The sequence below is a fragment of the Phyllobates terribilis genome, unplaced genomic scaffold (genome assembly GCF_046119375.1).
Source record: "Phyllobates terribilis strain yellow unplaced genomic scaffold, ASM4611937v1 Scaffold_13__5_contigs__length_258822181, whole genome shotgun sequence".
NCBI classification, from domain to species: Eukaryota; Metazoa; Chordata; class Amphibia; order Anura; family Dendrobatidae; genus Phyllobates; species Phyllobates terribilis.
This window is the reverse complement of record NW_027362773.1, coordinates 30,426,870-30,446,562: the sequence shown is the minus strand read 5'-3', so window position 1 is coordinate 30,446,562 and position 19,693 is coordinate 30,426,870. Positions and strand designations below refer to the sequence as shown.

The 19,693-nt window shown below is 45.9% G+C and overlaps 1 protein-coding gene across 1 annotated transcript in view; it reads left to right on the top strand.

The window, feature by feature from the left end:
• LOC141174501 (SITS-binding protein-like) overlaps window positions 1–19,693 on the top strand; it is a 112,914-nt gene that overhangs the window by 82,203 nt on the left and 11,018 nt on the right. The window contains exons 6-9 of the mRNA XM_073659430.1: window positions 997–1,268; window positions 2,604–2,740; window positions 4,519–4,640; window positions 6,175–6,354. Of these exons, the coding sequence (XP_073515531.1) occupies window positions 997–1,268; window positions 2,604–2,740; window positions 4,519–4,640; window positions 6,175–6,354 (711 nt within the window). The remainder of the gene's footprint in view (window positions 1–996; window positions 1,269–2,603; window positions 2,741–4,518; window positions 4,641–6,174; window positions 6,355–19,693) is intronic.

Genomic DNA, 19,693 nt, shown 5'->3' with positions numbered 1-19,693 from the left:
CTACAATATCCGGTCGTCCCCTAGACAATGGTGGTAGTCATCAACCTCCATCACTCCATTCGGATGGGATGCATCAGAGACCAATTGTACCAGTCTGCTGCGTTTGTAATGTGTAGGGCACCCACCAATTGGAATGGAAATGCCGCAGAATTGAGCACAGAACATTTGCTGCGGATTACATTACCAAACTATGTAGATATGCAAATAGCCTCTTCAGAGAATAAGAGGACTTGTACTCTATAGCGCCACCGATTGGAAGCAGCAATCCTACAAGTCACAATCAACCCCTTAACGAGTCGTTAAAGGGTTGAGTTCAAGTCCTCTTTTTCTCTGTAGAGGCAATTTGCATATTACATTTCCCAGACGAGCATTGCACGGCGAATAAGCCTCCTTACCTTGACCTGCCAGAGTCGGTATTTCACTCTCCACAAGGAGAAACGTTACCCCTTAGACCTCAGCTATATAGATGAATTCTTAAAAAAATCTTATCCACATTAGAATTTTTCTGCACCACACAGTATTGAACTGTGATGTGGATATTAAGGGTCAATTTCTGTTGCAGATTCTTTACAGTGATTTCATCCCATTTAATGTAGACTGTGAAATCTGTAGCAAATCCTCCACAAAACTCATATTTTGCACATGCAGATTTTTTTTGAGAATTTGACACTGATTTGCCTTAAATCCACTTGCAGATTTGCGCTACGTGTGCACCACCCTTTTATCCTAAGTCATGTAACAAGGCTCGCTAGAGAGTCGATATTGACTTTTAGGATTGCTACTTCCTATAGGTGGCACTAGAGTTCTAGTCCTCTTCCTCTCTGAAGAGACAATTTGCATATTTCCCAGAAGAGCATTGCGGCTTAAAAGTCTCCTCACCTCGGCATGTCAGGAGTTGCATGTCACTCTCCGCAAGGAGAAACGTTACCCCTTGGATCACCACCCTTAGTACACACAGATTAGAGAAAATAGATTTTTATGTTTTTCTCTTTATAGACACCGATCCTGACAAAATGGAAGGACCAGTTTGCTGTGAGACTCAATATCACCAATGATGCTGCGATTCACTGGTACTTTACAAATGTGAATAATTTAATAAAGAGGCTTGGGGCCGAATATGTCATCCTTGAAGGGGCAGAAGGGAATACATTTCTAGAACATTCAATACAAGCTCCCAAAGGAATGGAGGGGGACTCTTACACTGAATATCTAGCAGTAGCAGCAGTTGCAAAGCTTGGAAATTCTGCAATTATTACTGCCAGTACTCGGTAAGACAACTGGTTTCTGATCATACAGTGTATTTACATTCTTGGCCAATTCCATTTAATCTTATTTGGTACAAAAGATAAGTAAAGTTTAAGATTTAACATTGAATCAAATTATTAATAAGTAATTGAATTTCCTCTTCTACTTTCCAACCATTCCTAAAGCATATATGCATACTAGCCCCCTTTCTTATGATATATAGGGTGCAATTTATTATAGGGTTCAATTTAAGACTAGAGTACTATAAATTAGTGCCATAAACAGAAAATATACTGTTTATGGCACAGTCTCCTGTTTTCTCTCTTTTAGGCCTTTTGCATTACTTTGGAGCTGCTTGATATGGTCAGTTAATATGGAATGCAGAGGAAGAGATAGTTGAAGGGGACTTGGGGTTGGTTGCCAATAAATATTCCTGAATCACATTTCAGAAGGGGAAGTTAACAATGAATGCCTACATCAGACCTATGATAATGCGTACTGGCAGATATTCTACTGGTCAACCCATTTGGTGGCCTTCGCTTCAATGACACCATCATCATTTTTTATACGAACATGTCAATGTATAGACCTTGAATTACATGAAAGTAATATAACAACTGCATTTGGTGAAAACATTATTGGGGGCACACTCAATGGGCACTTTCCCCTGCCAGAATTGTTGACACTAGCCAGGAAAGCTTCCTCTATTAATGTTGCTTGCTCCAAATTCTGAGCCACCCATCAACATGGAGCAAAAGAAATCTGGATTCATCTGACCAGTCAATGTTTTTCTACTGCTCCAAGTTCCATGTTCAAGCTTTTTTGCCCTTTAGAGTCTTGATTAGACGACAATGGCATTCGGACTGGTCATCTGCTGTTATAGCCCATTGGACAGACAATGGGTTGGTTGGAGCTCCATTGTTTGCTGTAATTTACTCGTACATGACCTGCTTGTCCATCAGCATGATTCTTGACCTCCTTCTGTGACCTCTTTTGTCATTAGTTGTCATAGAGTCCCCTTTCACTGGAGTTTTTTGTCTCGATCGCACTATTGGTATATTCTTGACACCATGGCACAAAAAAAACCAACTAGTCTAGCACTGATGACCATGCCTTGTTTAAAGTTGCTCCATTCACCCAATTTTCACATTCTAAAGTGGATTTACACAGAAACTGATTGACGCTAAACTTGCTCACTTAATGTGATGCTAATTTCCATACTAGGATAGAATTACGAAAGGGCAGATGTCTCTAATATAGAGGTCGTTCACTGTATGTTCAGGTTGAGCTTTACAACACAGTTTGAAAATAATGGGTTATGTAAAATTTCATACCAACAATTTGTTCTTCACCATCAGATCAAATCATTTGCCACTCTTTGTTCAGATGCATCCGCTTCGTTCAGATTGGAGTTACCATGGACTAAAAGGAATCGTCCCGTCTGTTCTACACTACAGTTTGTTAGGATACAATTTTTTCATTCCAGATGCTGTAGGTAAATGTTGCATTTTTTGCATTTGTTGACTTTATTTACAAAAAATGATTATTTGTGTTAATTTTTTTTTATTCCCAAACCTCTCTATACCACTTGTTCTGTTCCTGCCCTTACTAAAACTAAGTCACCTTTCTTTTTTTGTCTTGGTGCACTTGGCAAAAAGTAAAAAAAATGGGCTTTTTTTGCTTTCACTTATCATTTGTGCAACTTTTTGAGCAAATAGTGGGAACTTTATTAAAATTTTGCAAAACATGCAACGCTAGATTTAAGAGCAACGTTAGATTTAAGAGCAGAAAATCACTCTAGGGGGGTTTGGAGTGAAGTTGGGCCAAATTTTGCAACTTTTTAAAAAATTGTCATTGTTAAATCAGGCGAAAAATTGTGGAATTGCTAGACTCTGCCCACAAAGCAGAAAAACTAAAACAGGCTAGCACATATAAAATAGAGTTAAAAAAAGGTGCAAATACAATAATGAAATGGGTGCAAACAAAAAAAAAGGCGAAAAGACACAAAACTAAACAAGCACACAGGAGCAAAGCCGATAATTAATCTGGTCCAGTATGTGCTCCTAGTCAATTGACTGCTTTGTACGCTAAAGCTCAAACTCCAGTTCTTGACACCTGTTATGGATGGGGAGAGGCAACAAGATCATTTTTAGCTTTGAAACCACTTAAAACATTCATCTAATTATTAAGAACAGATTTATTTGGCTAAGCATTGCTCTTAAATTCTTAGACAGTGTAATTACCCACCACAGACATTTATTCCATGCTAATTTTGATCAAGAGAGTTTATAAACGAGTACAAAATAGAAACATACTATGTACTCCAGGGTTTTTTTTTATATGTCATCACCCAAGTGTGAAAATGCAACCACGAGTATAAAGAACACAACAGATGTTGATTCAGTTCTCAGCACTAAAAAGGAAACAACCGTTTGTTTGTTTTTATTTAAAGGAGCTGAATTAAGCCAGATCACCACCCTTTGCTCACAACGTCAGCCAATCGAGTGTGTAATGTTGCTCTATCACCAACCAGCCATAGATAACTTGGCCAACTACAGCTTCCCTTCTGCTATTATCAGAGTGAAGGCTGCCTTTCTTGGCTCAGGCAGTATGATAGTCCTGTCAGTCTACTAAACCTTATGGCCCGTCTACACGGGCAGACTGGTGGCACGATATGACCGCCTATCGGTAAACCTGTAATACCCAGGTGGACCAAAGTAAACGATATGCACTGAACAATCTGTAATATGTCGCTCAGTGTGCATAGGCTGCCATTGTTCTCCGCAGCACAGGCCCTGTTTACACAGGATGATGAGCTGGCGAGAACATGAGTTTTGCATTTTGCTTCTCCATCATGTAATTGACAGCCTGTTTACACTGAGAGATTATCGTGCACTTTAAGTCTACTAATTCACTAACTGTAGTGCACTAGTAATATTTATTTGCTTCAAGACCCGTTCACATCACTTTGGGCTATTCATTTTGGATGTTTAATTTTTCATATTGATCTGTTAGGTTTTTAATGTTTCCCTTTGACAAGCAAGTAAAAATATCAAATAAAATGTAAAAAAAAAACTAGTAGAGGTCTGGAGTTGTGGATAGGAATTATATTGGAAACACAAAACTTCTGGCTAATAGTTGATGCCAGTTATTTGCACTAAACAGTTTACGCAGTTTTATATTTTCATTTATGTATCCATTAGCAATATAAGCATTTCCTGGATACTATGTATGCAGAGTACAATAACTGTAATTTCTTCACCTTTATTCCAGGTGGGACACTAGCTGATGAATTCATAACAGATGAAGAACTTTTTATCCGGTGGCTGCAAATTGTCACATTTCTACCTGTTATGTCGTTTAATACTCCTCCATGGATTTGCTGTGATAACTGGGTAATCTATCTAGGGATTATTGGGATTATATTCTGTAAAAGACTGCTCCTCTGATTTCTGCATTTACAGCATATTGGTGTCATAAATAGCACTTGTATTATGCTAAGAGTGGTGTGAGGGCAGCTACAGCGAGCAAGGGCAAACTATTAAAGGTCATGTGCAAAACCCTGTACACCTCATGTTGATAAACACATTTTTTATTTCCGTAAGAGTCTCATTCTAGACCTTTTTTTGTTTTATTCAGGAGCTCATTGCATACACATTTACAAACGTTGCATACACATGTACACACAGTACATACACACATTGCATACACATGTACACACATTACATACACACATTGCATACACATGTACACACATTACATACACATGTACACACAGTACATACACACATTGCATACACATGTACACACATTACATACACACATTGCATACACATTTACACACAGTACATACACACATTGCATACATATTTACACACATTACATACACACATTGCATACATATTTACACACATTACGTACACACATTGCATACACATTTACACACAGTACATATACACATTACATACACATTTACAAACATTGCATACACACATTACATACACATTTGCAAACATTACATACATATATACACACATTGCATACACATTTACAAACATTACATACTCGCATTGCGTACACACACTGCATACATCTTTACAAACATTTACGGCTATTTAGGTCATTGCATGTGAAAATGAAGCTCCAACTCTTATAAAGATAAATGATACTACTGATTATCTCAGGGTTTTGTAGCCATCTATGAAACACACTTTTAAGTGATGGTTCTTACAGGACTCTCATGCAGCATCACGGTCTAATCTTATGGTATTTCTGCCCTTGACTCATCACCTAAATTAACTGTTGTTGCTCTTTTTTTATACCAAAATTACTTTTCCTCATACAGAAAGTGATGACGATAGCAATTTCCTAATCTACTAATTTAGGTTACCAAAGGTGAGCCTATGCTTTAAAACATCATACAGTCATACACCATCCAACAATGGTCAGAACCCAAATACTCTTGGCTAAACCTCCTTTTGGGTGTAAATATCAGTCCAATCATATTGAAAATATTTAAAAAAATGGGCCAGTATGGGTAATGCCATAAAATAATAAGAGGTATATTTTACTTGGTAAATCTTCCCACCAGTCCAATACATCCGCTCCATTGCTCCCTGCATGTTTTTCTTGGCTGCAGTTTAGATATCATGCCCTGTGTTTCAGGCAGCATGAATCTATCAGTTTCCCTATTAGGTTTACTATTGTGTTATTTGGTCCCTTCCTAAGGTTTAGCAGATTGGTGGTGTCCAGTCCAAAGACACCAACCAACTGCTCCAAAAAACACTCCGCAGCGCCCTGCTCAGCAGACAGAGGTGCTGCACTCCTGGATGAGTGAGTGCTATCTGGTCTTAGTAGTTTTTTCTCTTTCATGTTGCATTTTGTGGTTTAATCACTGAAACTCTTGATCAATCATTTGGTTATTTTCAGGTACTGAACCTAACAAGACGATACATACAAAAGCATCAAGATTTGGTTTCTCCACTCTTACTACAATATGCAGAAGACTGGCTGAACACAGGGATCCCCATCTTTAGACCTGTCTGGTGGCTCAGCCCGGATGACCCAGTGGCCTTCACAGTAGACAATGAGTTTCTGATTGGAGATGAGGTGATGGCAAATAAACCAGTATTAATATTAACTGTTCTTAAAGGGGTTTTCTGAAGATTGAAAATTATCCTTTATCCATAGGGTAGAGAATAACTTATTAATTTCTGGAGGTCTGAGAGCTGGTGCCCCCAGCGATCCCGAGAATGGTGCCCTGCAAAGCACTTTCTGATAGTGCAGGTTGAATAACTGTAGTTGCCTTGTATGCCATACACTTGAATATGTCGCCCATAGACCACCATTTTAAAAAACACTATACTATTGTATACACAGAAATCTGCTCAAGATTATGTTAAAAAGGTGCTCTTGCAAATACCGTAATTGTACTAAAAAAAATTCTATAAAGGCCTCATTTACACAAGTGTATTATCTGAAGGCTGTGCATAGGCATAAAAAGACTCTGTTGCAAAGAGCTGTAGAGACCCACATGGTGCCACCACATGGTGCTTCACAGATCTGCCAATAAAGGATGGCTTGTGCCTCTGTCTATGTATACAAATCGGAAGTGTAACGGGTCTGGGAGGCGGAACCTCTGAGCAACTTATACAAGGGGCAGTCCTTGTAAGGAAGCGGGTGGCGACCAGGGAAGACAGGCAGGCGGTCACAGCAGGTGACCGGGACAGTCTCTGGGCAAACGGGCAGGAGGTCACGGCAAGTGACCGGGACAGTCTCTGGGTAAACGGGCAGGAGGTCACAGCAAGTGACCGGGACAGTCTCTGGGTAAACGGGCAGGAGGTCACAGCAAGTGACCGGGACAGTCTCTGGGTAAACGGGCAGGAGGTCACGGCAAGTGACCGGGGCAGTCTCTGGGTAAACGGGCAGGAGGTCACGGCAAGTGACCGGGGCAGTCTCTGGGTAAACGGACAGGTACGACCTGTGACCGCTGAGCCTCCAGGTAGGCTAGCAGGCAGATGGCAGATGAGTGCTCCCAGGTGAGCAGGCGAGAGTCTCAGGATAAGCAGGTGGTCACAGCATGTGACGGCGGAGCCTCCAGGTAGGCTATCAGGCAGGTAGCAGGTGAGCGCTCCCAGGTGAGCGGGCAAGAGTCTCTGGACTGGCAGGTGGTCACAGCACGTGACGGCGGAGCCTCCAGGTAGGCTATCAGGCAGGTAGCAGGTGAGCGCTCCCAGGTGAGCGGGCAAGAGTCTTTGGACTGGCAGGTGGTCACAGCACGTGACGGCGGAGCCTCCAGGTAGGCTATCAGGCAGGTAGCAGGTGAGCGTTCCCAGGTGAGCAGGCAAGCTGGTCCATAGACAGACTGACAGGTGTCGGAAGGCAGACCGTCGGACCTCAGGCTAGCAAGCAGGAAAGCGGATGACAGGCAGGAATCAGGCAGCAAACTGGCAGGAGACTGGCAGGTAACTGGCAGGTAACTGGCAACGGGACCTGAGGGCTGAAGCAGAGTAGTGAACAGTGCAACAACATTGGTCGGGCCCCTCCATTTTGGAGGAGGTGCCTTATATATGGAGGGATCCTCCGGCCATTGGCCGGGGACTCCTTAGGGCGACGCGCGCGGCCCCTTTAAGAGAGGGGGAGCGCGCGCGCGCCCTAAGCACAGTGACCGGGGGAGAGCGGGCGCTGCAGGCAGAGCGGGAGGAAGCCGCCGGGCACGGAGCAGAGAGGTGAGGGGAACAGCGTCCCTGCCTAGCAGGAGGCAGGGACGCCGACGCTACAGTACCCCCCCCTTTAGGCCCCCCCTTTTTTAGGCCAGACAGAAATTTAGCAAGGATGAGAGGGGCATGGATGTTCTCCCGGGGCTCCCATGTTCTCTCCTCAGGACCAAACCCCTTCCAATCCACTAGAAAAAAGGTCTTTCCTCTTACCCTTTTGGTGGCCAGAATGTTCTCTACCTCAAACTCGTCTTCAGCAGAAACCGGAGCAGGAGGCGTACCTGTAGACTTGGAAAAGGAGTTAAGTACCACGGGTTTGAGAAGAGATACATGGAAGGAGTTAGGGATCCGTAAGTTGGCCGGGAGTTTCAATTTATAGGCCACCGGGTTGATCTGTTTGATAACCTCCAGTGGGCCGATGAACCGAGGCCCTAACTTATAGGAAGAAATCTTGAGCCGGACATATTTGGATGAGAGCCAGACTTTATCTCCGGGACGAAATTGTGGGGAATCCAGGCGTTTTTTGTCGGCGTGTCTCTTCATCCGCTCGGATGACTGAAGGAGTGCGGATCGGGTGCTCTCCCAAGTGGAGGAAAATTTGCTAACGAGAGATTCCGCGGTCGGGTTGTCCACAGAGGTGGAGACAGGAAAAGGAATCCGAGGATGCTGACCGAAGACTACAAAAAACGGGGATTTAGAAGAAGATTCGCTCTCGTGATTGTTGTAAGAGAACTCGGCCCATGGTAGGAGATCCACCCAGTCTGAATGGTGGGCATTAACGAAGTGCCGGAGGTAACTGGTCAAATTCTGATTGATCCGCTCCACTTGACCATTGGACTGTGGGTGGTAAGCGGAGGAGAAGTCCAGGGTGATGTCGAGCAGTTTACATGTGGCTCTCCAGAAGCGTGAGGTGAACTGAACCCCACGATCCGACACGATGTGGAGAGGCAGACCATGGAGACGGAAGATGTGGCGGATAAAGTCCTTAGCTAGCTCGGGAGCAGACGGGAGGCCTGGCAGGGGAATAAAATGAGCCATTTTGGAAAAGCGGTCAGCGACCACCCAAATGACCGTACACCCGGCAGAGACGGGGAGATCTGTTATGAAGTCCATAGCTATATGTTGCCACGGGGCAGCAGGCACAGGCAGAGGAAGAAGGCGGCCGGCAGGCAGGTGTCTCGGAACTTTGTTGCGGGCGCAGGACACACAGGCAGAAACAAAGTCAATTACATCCTTGTGCAGGGTAGGCCACCAGTAGTGCCGGGTAATAAGCTGGAGGGTCTTTTTCTGACCGGCGTGCCCAGCTAGCTTAGACGAGTGACCCCAGTGTAGAATCTTCTCCCGATCGGACTCCGTTACGAACGTCTTACCGGGAGGGAGACGATTTAGGCCCACGGGGGCTACCTGCATTACTCTGGCAGGATCGATGATGTGTTTAGGCTCCTCCTCAAGATCAGACACCAGAAAGGATCGGGACAGGGCGTCAGCTTTGATGTTTTTGTCAGCCGGACGAAAATGAAGAATGAAATCAAAGCGGGCAAAAAACAAAGACCACCGGGCTTGGCGCGGGTTAAGTCTCTGGGCGCTATGGAGATATGCCAAGTTCTTGTGGTCAGTGTAAATTATTACCGGGTGGAGAGCCCCCTCGAGCAGGTAACGCCACTCCTCCAGTGCCATCTTAATGGCCAACAATTCTCGGTCTCCTATAGAATAATTGCGCTCAGAAGAGGAGAAAAGTTTGGAGAAAAAGCCGCAGGTTACCTTTCCTCCGGAAGAAGATTTTTGGGTAAGTACCGCCCCAGCTCCGGAGGAGGATGCGTCAACTTCTAGGAAGAATTGTTTGTTGCCGTCCGGACGATGCAGCACCGAGGCGGAGAGGAAGGCCTGTTTTAAGGAAAGAAATGCCTCCTCTGCTTCGGGCGGCCATTCTCTGGGGTTCGTACCTTTACGGGTGAGAGCAGAGATAGGGGCGGTCCGGGAAGAGAAGTGCGGTATGAACAGGCGGTAATAGTTGGCGAAGCCCAGGAACCGCTGAATAGCCTTCAACCCCTCTGGTCGGGGCCACTTCTGGATGGCAGACAGTTTCTCAGGATCCATTTGTAGACCAGTCTGAGAGATTATGTAGCCCAGAAATGGAAGAGAGGTCTGTTCAAAGATGCACTTCTCATATTTAGCGTAGAGGTGGTTCTGCCTGAGCCTGAGCAGGACCTGACGAACGTCCCTCCGGTGAGTAGGAAGATCCGGAGAGAAGACCAAGATATCGTCCAGGTACACCACCACGCAGGAGTAGAGAAGATCACGGAAGATGTCATTGACCAACTCTTGAAAGACGGCAGGAGCGTTACAGAGACCGAAGGGCATCACAAGGTACTCATAGTGGCCGTCCCGGGTATTGAATGCCGTCTTCCACTCATCCCCCTGACGGATACGGACCAGGTTATATGCCCCACGGAGATCCAGTTTGGTGAAGATTCTAGCCCCCCTCAGATGGTCAAATAATTCAGGAATAAGCGGAAGGGGGTATTTATTCTTCACAGTAATCAGGTTTAGGCCTCTATAGTCTATACATGGACAGAGTGAGCCGTCCTTCTTTTTGACAAAGAAGAAGCCTGCTCCCGCCGGGGAGGTAGATTTCCGGATAAATCCCCGGGCCAGGTTCTCCTCAATATATTCAGACATGGACCGGGTTTCAGCAGCGGACAAAGGGTAGATTCACCCACGGGGAGGAGTAGAGCCGGGCATCAGGTCGATTGGGCAGTCGTATGGTCTATGAGGAGGTAAAGTCTCTGCCTCTTTTTTATCGAAGACATCCGCATAAGACCAATAGGGAACCGGAAGACCGGGCAGATTGGCTGGGGTAGGAGAAGGACGGGCAGGATGAACGGGAACTAGACAAGTCTTATGGCAGTCCTGTCCCCAGCGAAGGACCTCTCCGGTCTGCCAGTCAAGCACGGGTGCATGCCTCTGGAGCCAAGGCAGGCCAAGCAATAGTGCGTGAGAGAGTCCAGGCAGAACATGAAAGGAGATGCTCTCGGAATGCAGCATTCCCACCTGTAGAGTCAGAGATTCGGTGATGAGTTGGATGGGATGTGGTAAGAGGCCCCCATCCACGGCGGCGACAGATATAGGTACAGCCAGAGGTTTGGTGGGAATGTGGTATTTTTCTACCAGGGATTGAGAGATGAGATTTCCAGCAGCTCCAGAGTCAAGTTGAGCCAGTTCAAAATAGCGGTTCTCTCCGCAGAGGATAGAAACAGACAGCATCAGGGATGGAGAGGGTTTACTTTTGTCTAGGGCGACCTCTCTGAGCGATCCTAGACACAGGCGTTTCCCGACCTCTCAGGGCAGGAACGGATCCAGTGCTCCTTACTGCCACAGTAGAAACAGCTCCCCTCGGCACGACGTAAGTCTTGACGGGTCTTGACCATCTTGGTCTGGTCGACCTGCATAGGCTCAGGTGAGTGTGCCTGGGGAGTAACAGGGGGAGTGACGGGTCTCTGGAAGGTAGGGACTAGACGTGGAATCCTCCTCTCACGGGTGACCTCCCTAGCGTGCTCCTGGAACCTGATGTCAATCCGGGTGGCAAGTGTAATCAAATCGTCGAGAGTGGTAGGAATGTCCCGACCGGCGAGTTCATCTTTAATACGGCCGGACAGACCCTCCCAGAAGACGGACACCAGGGCGTCGTTATCCCAGGCCAGCTCCGAAGTTAGGGTACGGAACCGTATGGCATATTGGCCCACGGTGAGACTCCCTTGACGGAGGCGTAGCAGAGATGAGGCGGATAAGGTCTTCCGTCCGGGTTCGTCGAAGACCTTCCGGAAAGCCGTGAGAAAGGCTGGCAGGTCGGACACCAAAGGGTCTCCTCTTTCCCATAGAGGATTTAGCCAAGCCAGTGCCTCTCCCGTGAGATGGGACATGATGAAGGCTACTTTGGCCCAGTCGGAATTAAACTGGTGGGACTGGTGTTCAAAGTGCAGGGTGCACTGGTTAATGAAGCCCCGAGCTTGAGCGGAGTCGCCTCCGAAGCGAGGAGGTGCAGAAAGCCGGATTCCAGAGCAGGATACTATGGTATTGGTGGGCAGCGGAGCAGTCAAAGTGTCCAGGCGAGTATTGACCTTCCGCAGGTGACCCAGGATGGACTCCTGTTGGGACCTCTGTCGGGACAGTTCATGACAAAGGTCCGAGAGCGAGGGAGCTTGGGTGCCACCGGGTTCCATGGCCCGAGCAAACTGTAACGGGTCTGGGAGGCGGAACCTCTGAGCAACTTATACAAGGGGCAGTCCTTGTAAGGAAGCGGGTGGTGACCAGGGAAGACAGGCAGGCGGTCACAGCAGGTGACCGGGACAGTCTCTGGGCAAACGGGCAGGAGGTCACGGCAAGTGACCGGAACAGTCTCTGGGTAAACGGGCAGGAGGTCACAGCAAGTGACCGGGACAGTCTCTGGGTAAACGGGCAGGAGGTCACAGCAAGTGACCGGGACAGTCTCTGGGTAAACGGGCAGGAGGTCACGGCAAGTGACCGGGGCAGTCTCTGGGTAAACGGGCAGGAGGTCACGGCAAGTGACCGGGGCAGTCTCTGGGTAAACGGGCAGGTACGACCTGTGACGGCTGAGCCTCCAGGTAGGCTAGCAGGCAGATGGCAGATGAGTGCTCCCAGGTGAGCAGGCGAGAGTCTCAGGATAAGCAGGTGGTCACAGCATGTGACGGCGGAGCCTCCAGGTAGGCTAACAGGCAGGTAGCAGATGAGCGCTCCCAGGTGAGCGGGCAAGAGTCTCTGGACTGGCAGGTGGTCACAGCACGTGACGGCGGAGCCTCCAGGTAGGCTATCAGGCAGGTAGCAGGTGAGCGCTCCCAGGTGAGCGGGCAAGCTGGTCCATAGACAGACTGACAGGTGTCGGAAGGCAGACCGTCAGACCTCAGGCTAGCAAGCAGGAAAGCGGATGACAGGCAGGAATCAGGCAGCAAACTGGCAGGAGACTGGCAGGTAACTGGCAGGTAACTGGCAACGGGACCTGAGGGCTGAAGCAGAGTAGTGAACAGTGCAACAACATTGCTCGGGCCCCTCCATTTTGGAGGAGGTGTTACAACTCTCCTGTTAGTTTTTTTTTAGCTTGCTGGTCACATGACCAGTTTTGCCTATTTAATCCGGCTCCGCCCTCCTGGCATTGCTGGACTTCATTTGTATTTACTACTGTTGAGCTAGCTTGGTGCTCTGTTGCCGTTCTCTGTTAGTTTTGCTAGGTCTTCTGACCTCTTTACTTTTTGTTGTGTGTTTGTCTTTGACTGCTACGATTTCTGCTAGGAGGTGTCCAACTTTTCCCAGTCCCTAGTTCTTGTAGGGATTCCTCCCTCACATCTATAGGTCTTCGTCCAGACTAGCCGAGGACTTTAGCGGGTCTGATCGCAGGATCAGGTTCCCCGTTACATCGTAGGGATCTAGTTTAGTTCTATTGTAGGGACAGTTCTCCTGTCTTTCCTTAGTCTCTGTAGCAGATCATAACAGTAAGTCCAGCCATAAAAAAAAAAATAAAAAATTTTCTCTAAGGAAAGACCTCCAGTTTTCCATCATGGTCTCGGTGCAAGATTTGGATCAACGCTTGCAGTGACTCTCTCTGGAGTTGGCCAAGCTCCAACAACACGTGAGTAGCTGTTCTGGAGCGCATTTTGTGGAACCAAAGGTACGTCTGCCTGATCTATTTTTTGGCGAACAACAAGATTTTTTTTCTTTTAAAAATGCTTGTCTATTATATTTTCGTTTGAGACCCGGATCCTCTGGTGATGAATCACAGCGCATAGGGTTCATAATGTCACTTTTGCGCAAAGATCCTCAGGGATGGGCCTTCTCTCTCCAACCTAGTGATCCGTGCTTTAGATCAGTGGATAGTTTTTTTTCTGCTTTGGGTTTATTATACGATGATCCTGATCGTGTCTCATCTGCTGAGTTTGAATTAAGACGTTTGAGGCAGGGATCAGGTAATGTGGAAAAATATTGTTCTCACTTCCGTCGGTGGTCTGCCCAGGTGGGGTGGAACGATTCAGCTTTGAAAAGCTTGTTTCTTGCAGGGCTAGGTGAAAGGGTTAAGGATTTACTGATTGCTTATCCCACACCTGGAAACTTGCAGGAGGCAATGCAATTAGCTATACGGGTGGACAGGAGACTGCGTGTAAGGGTTAATGAGAGCAAATCCTCTGCTATGTCAGCTTCGACTCCTGAGAGGTTCAGTGCTGACAATGGTGAGCCGATGGAAATTGGGGCGATGACACCCCGCTCTCAGGAAAACGACCGCCGACTTTCTGAAGGCTTGTGTTTCTATTGCGGAAATTCTGGTCATTTGATTAAGAGCTGTGTGATTCGTATGAAGAAAGAAAAAAAAAATATGGTCAGTCATGCCCGTATTGCCTGTTTAAATTCTAAGGGAGTATTCCTATCTGCCACTACTGCTGCTCAGGATGAATTAATTGAATTTTGGGTATTTGTGGATTGTGGATCTACTCTGAATGTGATTGATGGGGGATTCTTGGAAAAACTTAGATTAGAACCTAAAACTTTGTCATCCCCTATTGCTGTGGTTTCTGTCGATGGCTCTCCCTTGAAGAGTGTTACTCACAAGGTCTGTGAATTTCCCCTCACTATTAATGGTATTCATCAAGAGAATTTGGATTTGGTGGTATTGGATAATTTGCCTTCTCCAGTAATATTGGGGTTACCCTGGTTAAAATTGCACAATCCTGTACTGGATTGCTCTACCAATGAAATTAAGTCCTGGAGCCCTAAGTGTTATGACAAGTGTTGTAACGGGCGCATTGCTGCTGTGGATAGAGGGGAATTGCCTGTACCTATTCAGGATTTTTGGAGAGTTTTTTCTGAGGAGGAGTCGCAGGTTTTGCCTCCCCATAGAGACTATGATTGTACCATTGAATTTGTCCCTGGAGCGACTCTTCCTAAGAGTCGTTTATTTAATCTTACTATTCCTGAGAGAAAGGCTTTGGAGGAATACATACAGACAAGCTTGGCCGCTGGTCACATTAGGCCTTCCAAGTCTCCTGTGGCTGTTGGATTTTTTTTTGTAAAAAAAAAAGATGGCGGTTTACGTCCTTGTCTGGACTTTCGTGAGATTAATAAAATTACTGTACGCAATCCTTACCCACTGCCATTGATTCCTGATTTATTTAACCAGTTAGTGGGGGCCAAGTGGTTCTCTAAAATTGATCTCCGGGGGGCATACAATTTGTTGCGCTTGAAGGAGGGTGATGAATGGAAGACTGCTTTTAACACTCCTGTGGGTCATTTTGAGAATCTGGTTATGCCTTTTGGTCTCACCAATGCTCCAGCATTTTTTCAGAATCTTATTAATGATATCCTTAGATCTTTAATCGGCAAAAATGTGGTTGTGTATTTGGATGACATTTTGATTTATTCGCCTGATCTGGAGTCTCATTGGCGGAGCGTACGTGAGGTATTACAGTTATTAATGGACAATTCGCTTTTTGCTAAGCTGGAGAAATGTGAGTTCGCTGTACAGAGAATTAGTTTTTTGGGCTACATTATCTCCAGTGAAGGTTTTGAGATGTACCCAGTGAAGGTTCAGGCTGTACAGGAATGGCCTAGGCCTATTGGTTTGAAATCGATACAGAGGTTTTTGGGTTTCGCCAATTATTACAGAAAATTCATAAAAAATGTTTCTATTATTGTCAAACCGCTGACCGATCTCACCAGGAAAGGTGCTAATGCGGTTCAGTGGACTTCTGAGGCCATTGAAACTTTTGTGTTTTTAAAGGAGAGGTTCACCTCTGCTCCCATCCTTATGCAGCCTGATGTGACTAAGCCGATTTTGGTTGAGGTTGACGCTTCTTCGGTGGGGGTTGGTGCGGTGTTGTCTCAGGAAAACAAGGATGGAGTACATCCCTGTGCCTTTTTTTTCAAAAAAATTTTCTGAGACTGAACTTAATTACGATATTGGTAATCGGGAATTGCTGGCGATTAAACTCGCATTTGAACACTGGCGTCACCTCTTGGAAGGTGCTGATTTTCCCATTCAGGTTTTCACTGATCATAAAAATCTGATCTATCTTGATGCTGCCAAGCGCTTGAATGCCCGTCAGGCTAGGTGGGCACTTTTTTTCTCGCGGTTTAATTTTTCCGTTACTTACATCCCGGGTACCAAGAATGTTAAAGCGGATGCTTTGTCTCGCAGCTTTTCTCCCATGGTCGGTGTTGAGGAGGAAGAGGAGACCATTTTACAAGAAGGTGTTGTGATTGCTGCTTTGGACTCCGTTTTGGAGGATGAGATTCTTAAAGCACAGGAGAATGCCCCATCTAACACTCCCCATGGGAGGTTGTTTGTGCCTAGGACCTTTAGGAGAGATTTGTTTGTTGAGTGTCATGAGTCTCGGTTGGCAGGTCATCCAGGAATTTCTGAGACCAAGAGACTTGTGGGTCGCAGTTTTTGGTGGCCTGGATGGCAGAAGGAAGTCGTTAAGTGGGTGCGCCAATGTACTGTGTGTGCTAGATTCAAGTCTTCGCATGCTCCTGCTGCGGGGTTGCTTTGCCCTCTGGAGGTTCCTAGTGCACCTTGGACACATCTGGCTATGGACTTTATTACTGACCTTCCTCCCTCTGAAGGTTTCACGGTCATCTGGGTGGTTGTGGACCGTTTTAGCAAGATGTGTCACTTGGTTCCCTTTATCAAACTGCCTTGCGCTAAGACACTCGCTAAGGCCTTTGTCAAGGAGATTGTCAGACTACATGGTGTTCCTACTGACATTGTTTCTGATAGGGGACCTCAGTTCGTGGCTCGTTTTTGGCGTGCCTTTTGTGACAGGTTGGGAGTCCATTTGTCGTTTTCATCCGGATATCATCCTGAGTCTAATGGCCAGACAGAAAGGAAGAACCAGGATGTTGAGCAGTTCTTGCGTTGTTTTGTGGCAGACAATCAAGAGGGGTGGTCTGAGTTTCTGCCACTTGCTGAATTTGCTCTTAACAACCATACATCCTCTTCTGCTGGGTGTTCGCCTTTTTTTTGTTGTTCTGGGAGACATCCGTCTTTTGGGTCATTCTCCAAATTGGTTTCGGCTGTGCCTGAGGAGGAGAGTTTTTCCGGTGATTTGGAGAGAGTTTGGACGGATGTGCGTGGTAATCTTCAGGAGGCTAACAAAAAATCTAAGAGGTACTTTGATAGGAAACGGCAAGAGGTTTTGTTTGCTGTTGGTGACATGGTTTGGTTGTCCTCTAAGAATCTGCGATTGAGGATTCCTTCTAAAAAATTGGGTCCCAAGTTCGTAGGGCCCTTTAAGGTGCTTCAGATAGTTAACCAATCTGCTGTTAGGCTGGAGGTTCCTACGTCCTGGAGGATTAATCCTGTGTTTCATGTTTCTCTGTTGAAAAAAGCTGATGTGTCGGATGGTGACGCCTCTGCCACTGTTCCTTCGGTGGTGGAGGACGGGGAATATGAAATTTCCCGCATCCTAAATTCTAGACGGTATAGAGGGAGTTTGCAGTATCTCGTCGCTTGGAAGGGTTTCGGACCTGAGGATAACTCATGGGTGAGGGCGGATGATGTTTCTGCTTCCAGACTTGTCCGAGCATTTCACAGGAGGTTTCCTGGTAAGCCTGGGCCTAGGGGATCCGGAGGATCCTCTTAGAAGAGGGGGTACTGTTACAACTCTCCTGTTAGGTTTTTTTTAGTTTGCTGGTCACATGACCAGTTTTGCCTATTTAATCCGGCTCCGCCCTCCTGGCATTGCTGGACTTCATTTGTATTTACTACTGTTGAGCTAGCTTGGTGCTCTGTTGCCGTTCTCTGTTAGTTTTGCTAGGTCTTCTGACCTCTTTACTTTTTGTTGTGTGTTTGTCTTTGACTGCTACGATTTCTGCTAGGAGGTGTCCAACTTTTCCCAGTCCCTAGTTCTTGTAGGGATTCCTCCCTCACATCTATAGGTCTTCGTACAGACCAGCCGAGGACTTTAGCGGGTCTGATCGCAGGATCAGGTTCCCCGTTACATCGTAGGGATCTAGTTTAGTTCTATTGTAGGGACAGTTCTCCTGTCTTTCCTTAGTCTCTGTAGCAGATCATAACAGGAGGTGCCTTATATATGGAGGGATCCTCCGGCCATTGGCCGGGGAGCTCCTTAGGGCGACGAGGGCGGCCCCTTTAAGAGAGGGGGAGCGCGCGCGCGCGCGCCCTAAGCACGGTGACCGGGGGAGAGCGGGTGCTGCAGGCAGAGCGGGAGGAAGCCGCCGGGCACGGAGCAGAGAGGTGAGGGGAACAGCGTCCCTGCCTAGCAGGAGGCAGGGACGCCGACGCTACAGGAAGTATATGGACACATAGTAGGTCTCCATAAAATATGGGTAGGTGTTATGTCTAGACAATTTGTCCAATAAGACATGTGGCCTAGATGAAAAGGGATGTGGTTTACCAAAAATAAGCATGACCGGAAATGCACCAAAATTATGGGACCAAACAAAGCCAACGAATAAAGGCTCATTCAGACATCTGTGCAAATCGGTCCCAGATTGGAGCGCTAATGCATGGACTGGCCGCGGCTCTTCCAACCCCAGTGGACCAGCCTTATATTAATACATGAAGCTGTCACACCTGGGTCCGGAGACCAGTGGCCAGTCAATGGATTAGCGGTCCGATCTCAGACTGATGTACACGGATGTCTGAATAAGCTTGTAGCGGAGAAAGCTTAGACTAGACAAAGATGCACTAAAGACGTACTGAATTTATTAGACCGCATGGACCATGTTAAAGAATTTTATACCATTTCTTCATCTAAGTCAAGTTTACGCTGTGTAAAACAAGACAGGATTAATAGATTTTCCCTAAGGTGTTTCACATGACTGTGACAGTACATGAATCACACAATAAGGAACATTACCCAAAAATATTATCCAAGTCATAAGTTAAAAGAATTTACCATTTCCATGTGTTTCCACTTATGGCTATAATAGGTTTAGAAATGGAGGCTGCTGGATGTGGCATCAGGGCAGTATTTGAAATTTTGCCCATCATTTTTTGGTTGTTAACATTCCAAAGTTTATTGGTAAAAAACAGTCCTGTTAAACAATGATCCCCTTCAAACAGCTTCATGGATCATATTAGTATCTGACTCTTTGATGTTGATTTTATTCAATGTGCCAAATATTTAACACATTCACATAAATACATTACAGAGACCAAAGTATAAGGCAAGAAGTGCAAACACTTATCTGAAGTTCAAGCCAATTAATCATCCTTTCCATTACAAAAGAAGAATCTCTGGAAACACAGAATATATTTAGAAGAGATTGTACAAGGCACGGTCTCATTAATTCTAAAACATTCCTTTTGTACTACAGTTTTTTTGCACCTGTTATTGCTTTTCCATGTTAATCTCTGTTCACCCCATATTTGTATATAGAAGATTCATACAGTGGGTACGAAAAGTATTCAGACCCCTTTCAATTTTTCACTCTTTGTTTCATTGCAACCATTTGGTAAATTCTAAAAAGTTTTTTTTTTCTCATTAAAGTACACTCTGCACCCCATCTTGACTGAAAAAAACAGAAATGTAGAAATTTTTGCAAATTTATTAAAAAAGAAAAACTGAAATATCACGTGGTCATAAGTATTCAGACCCTTTGCTCAGTATTGAGTAGAAGCCCCCTTTTGAGCTAGTACAGCCATGAGTCTTCTTGGGAATGATGCAACAAGTTTTTCACACCTGGATTTGGGGATCATCTGCCAT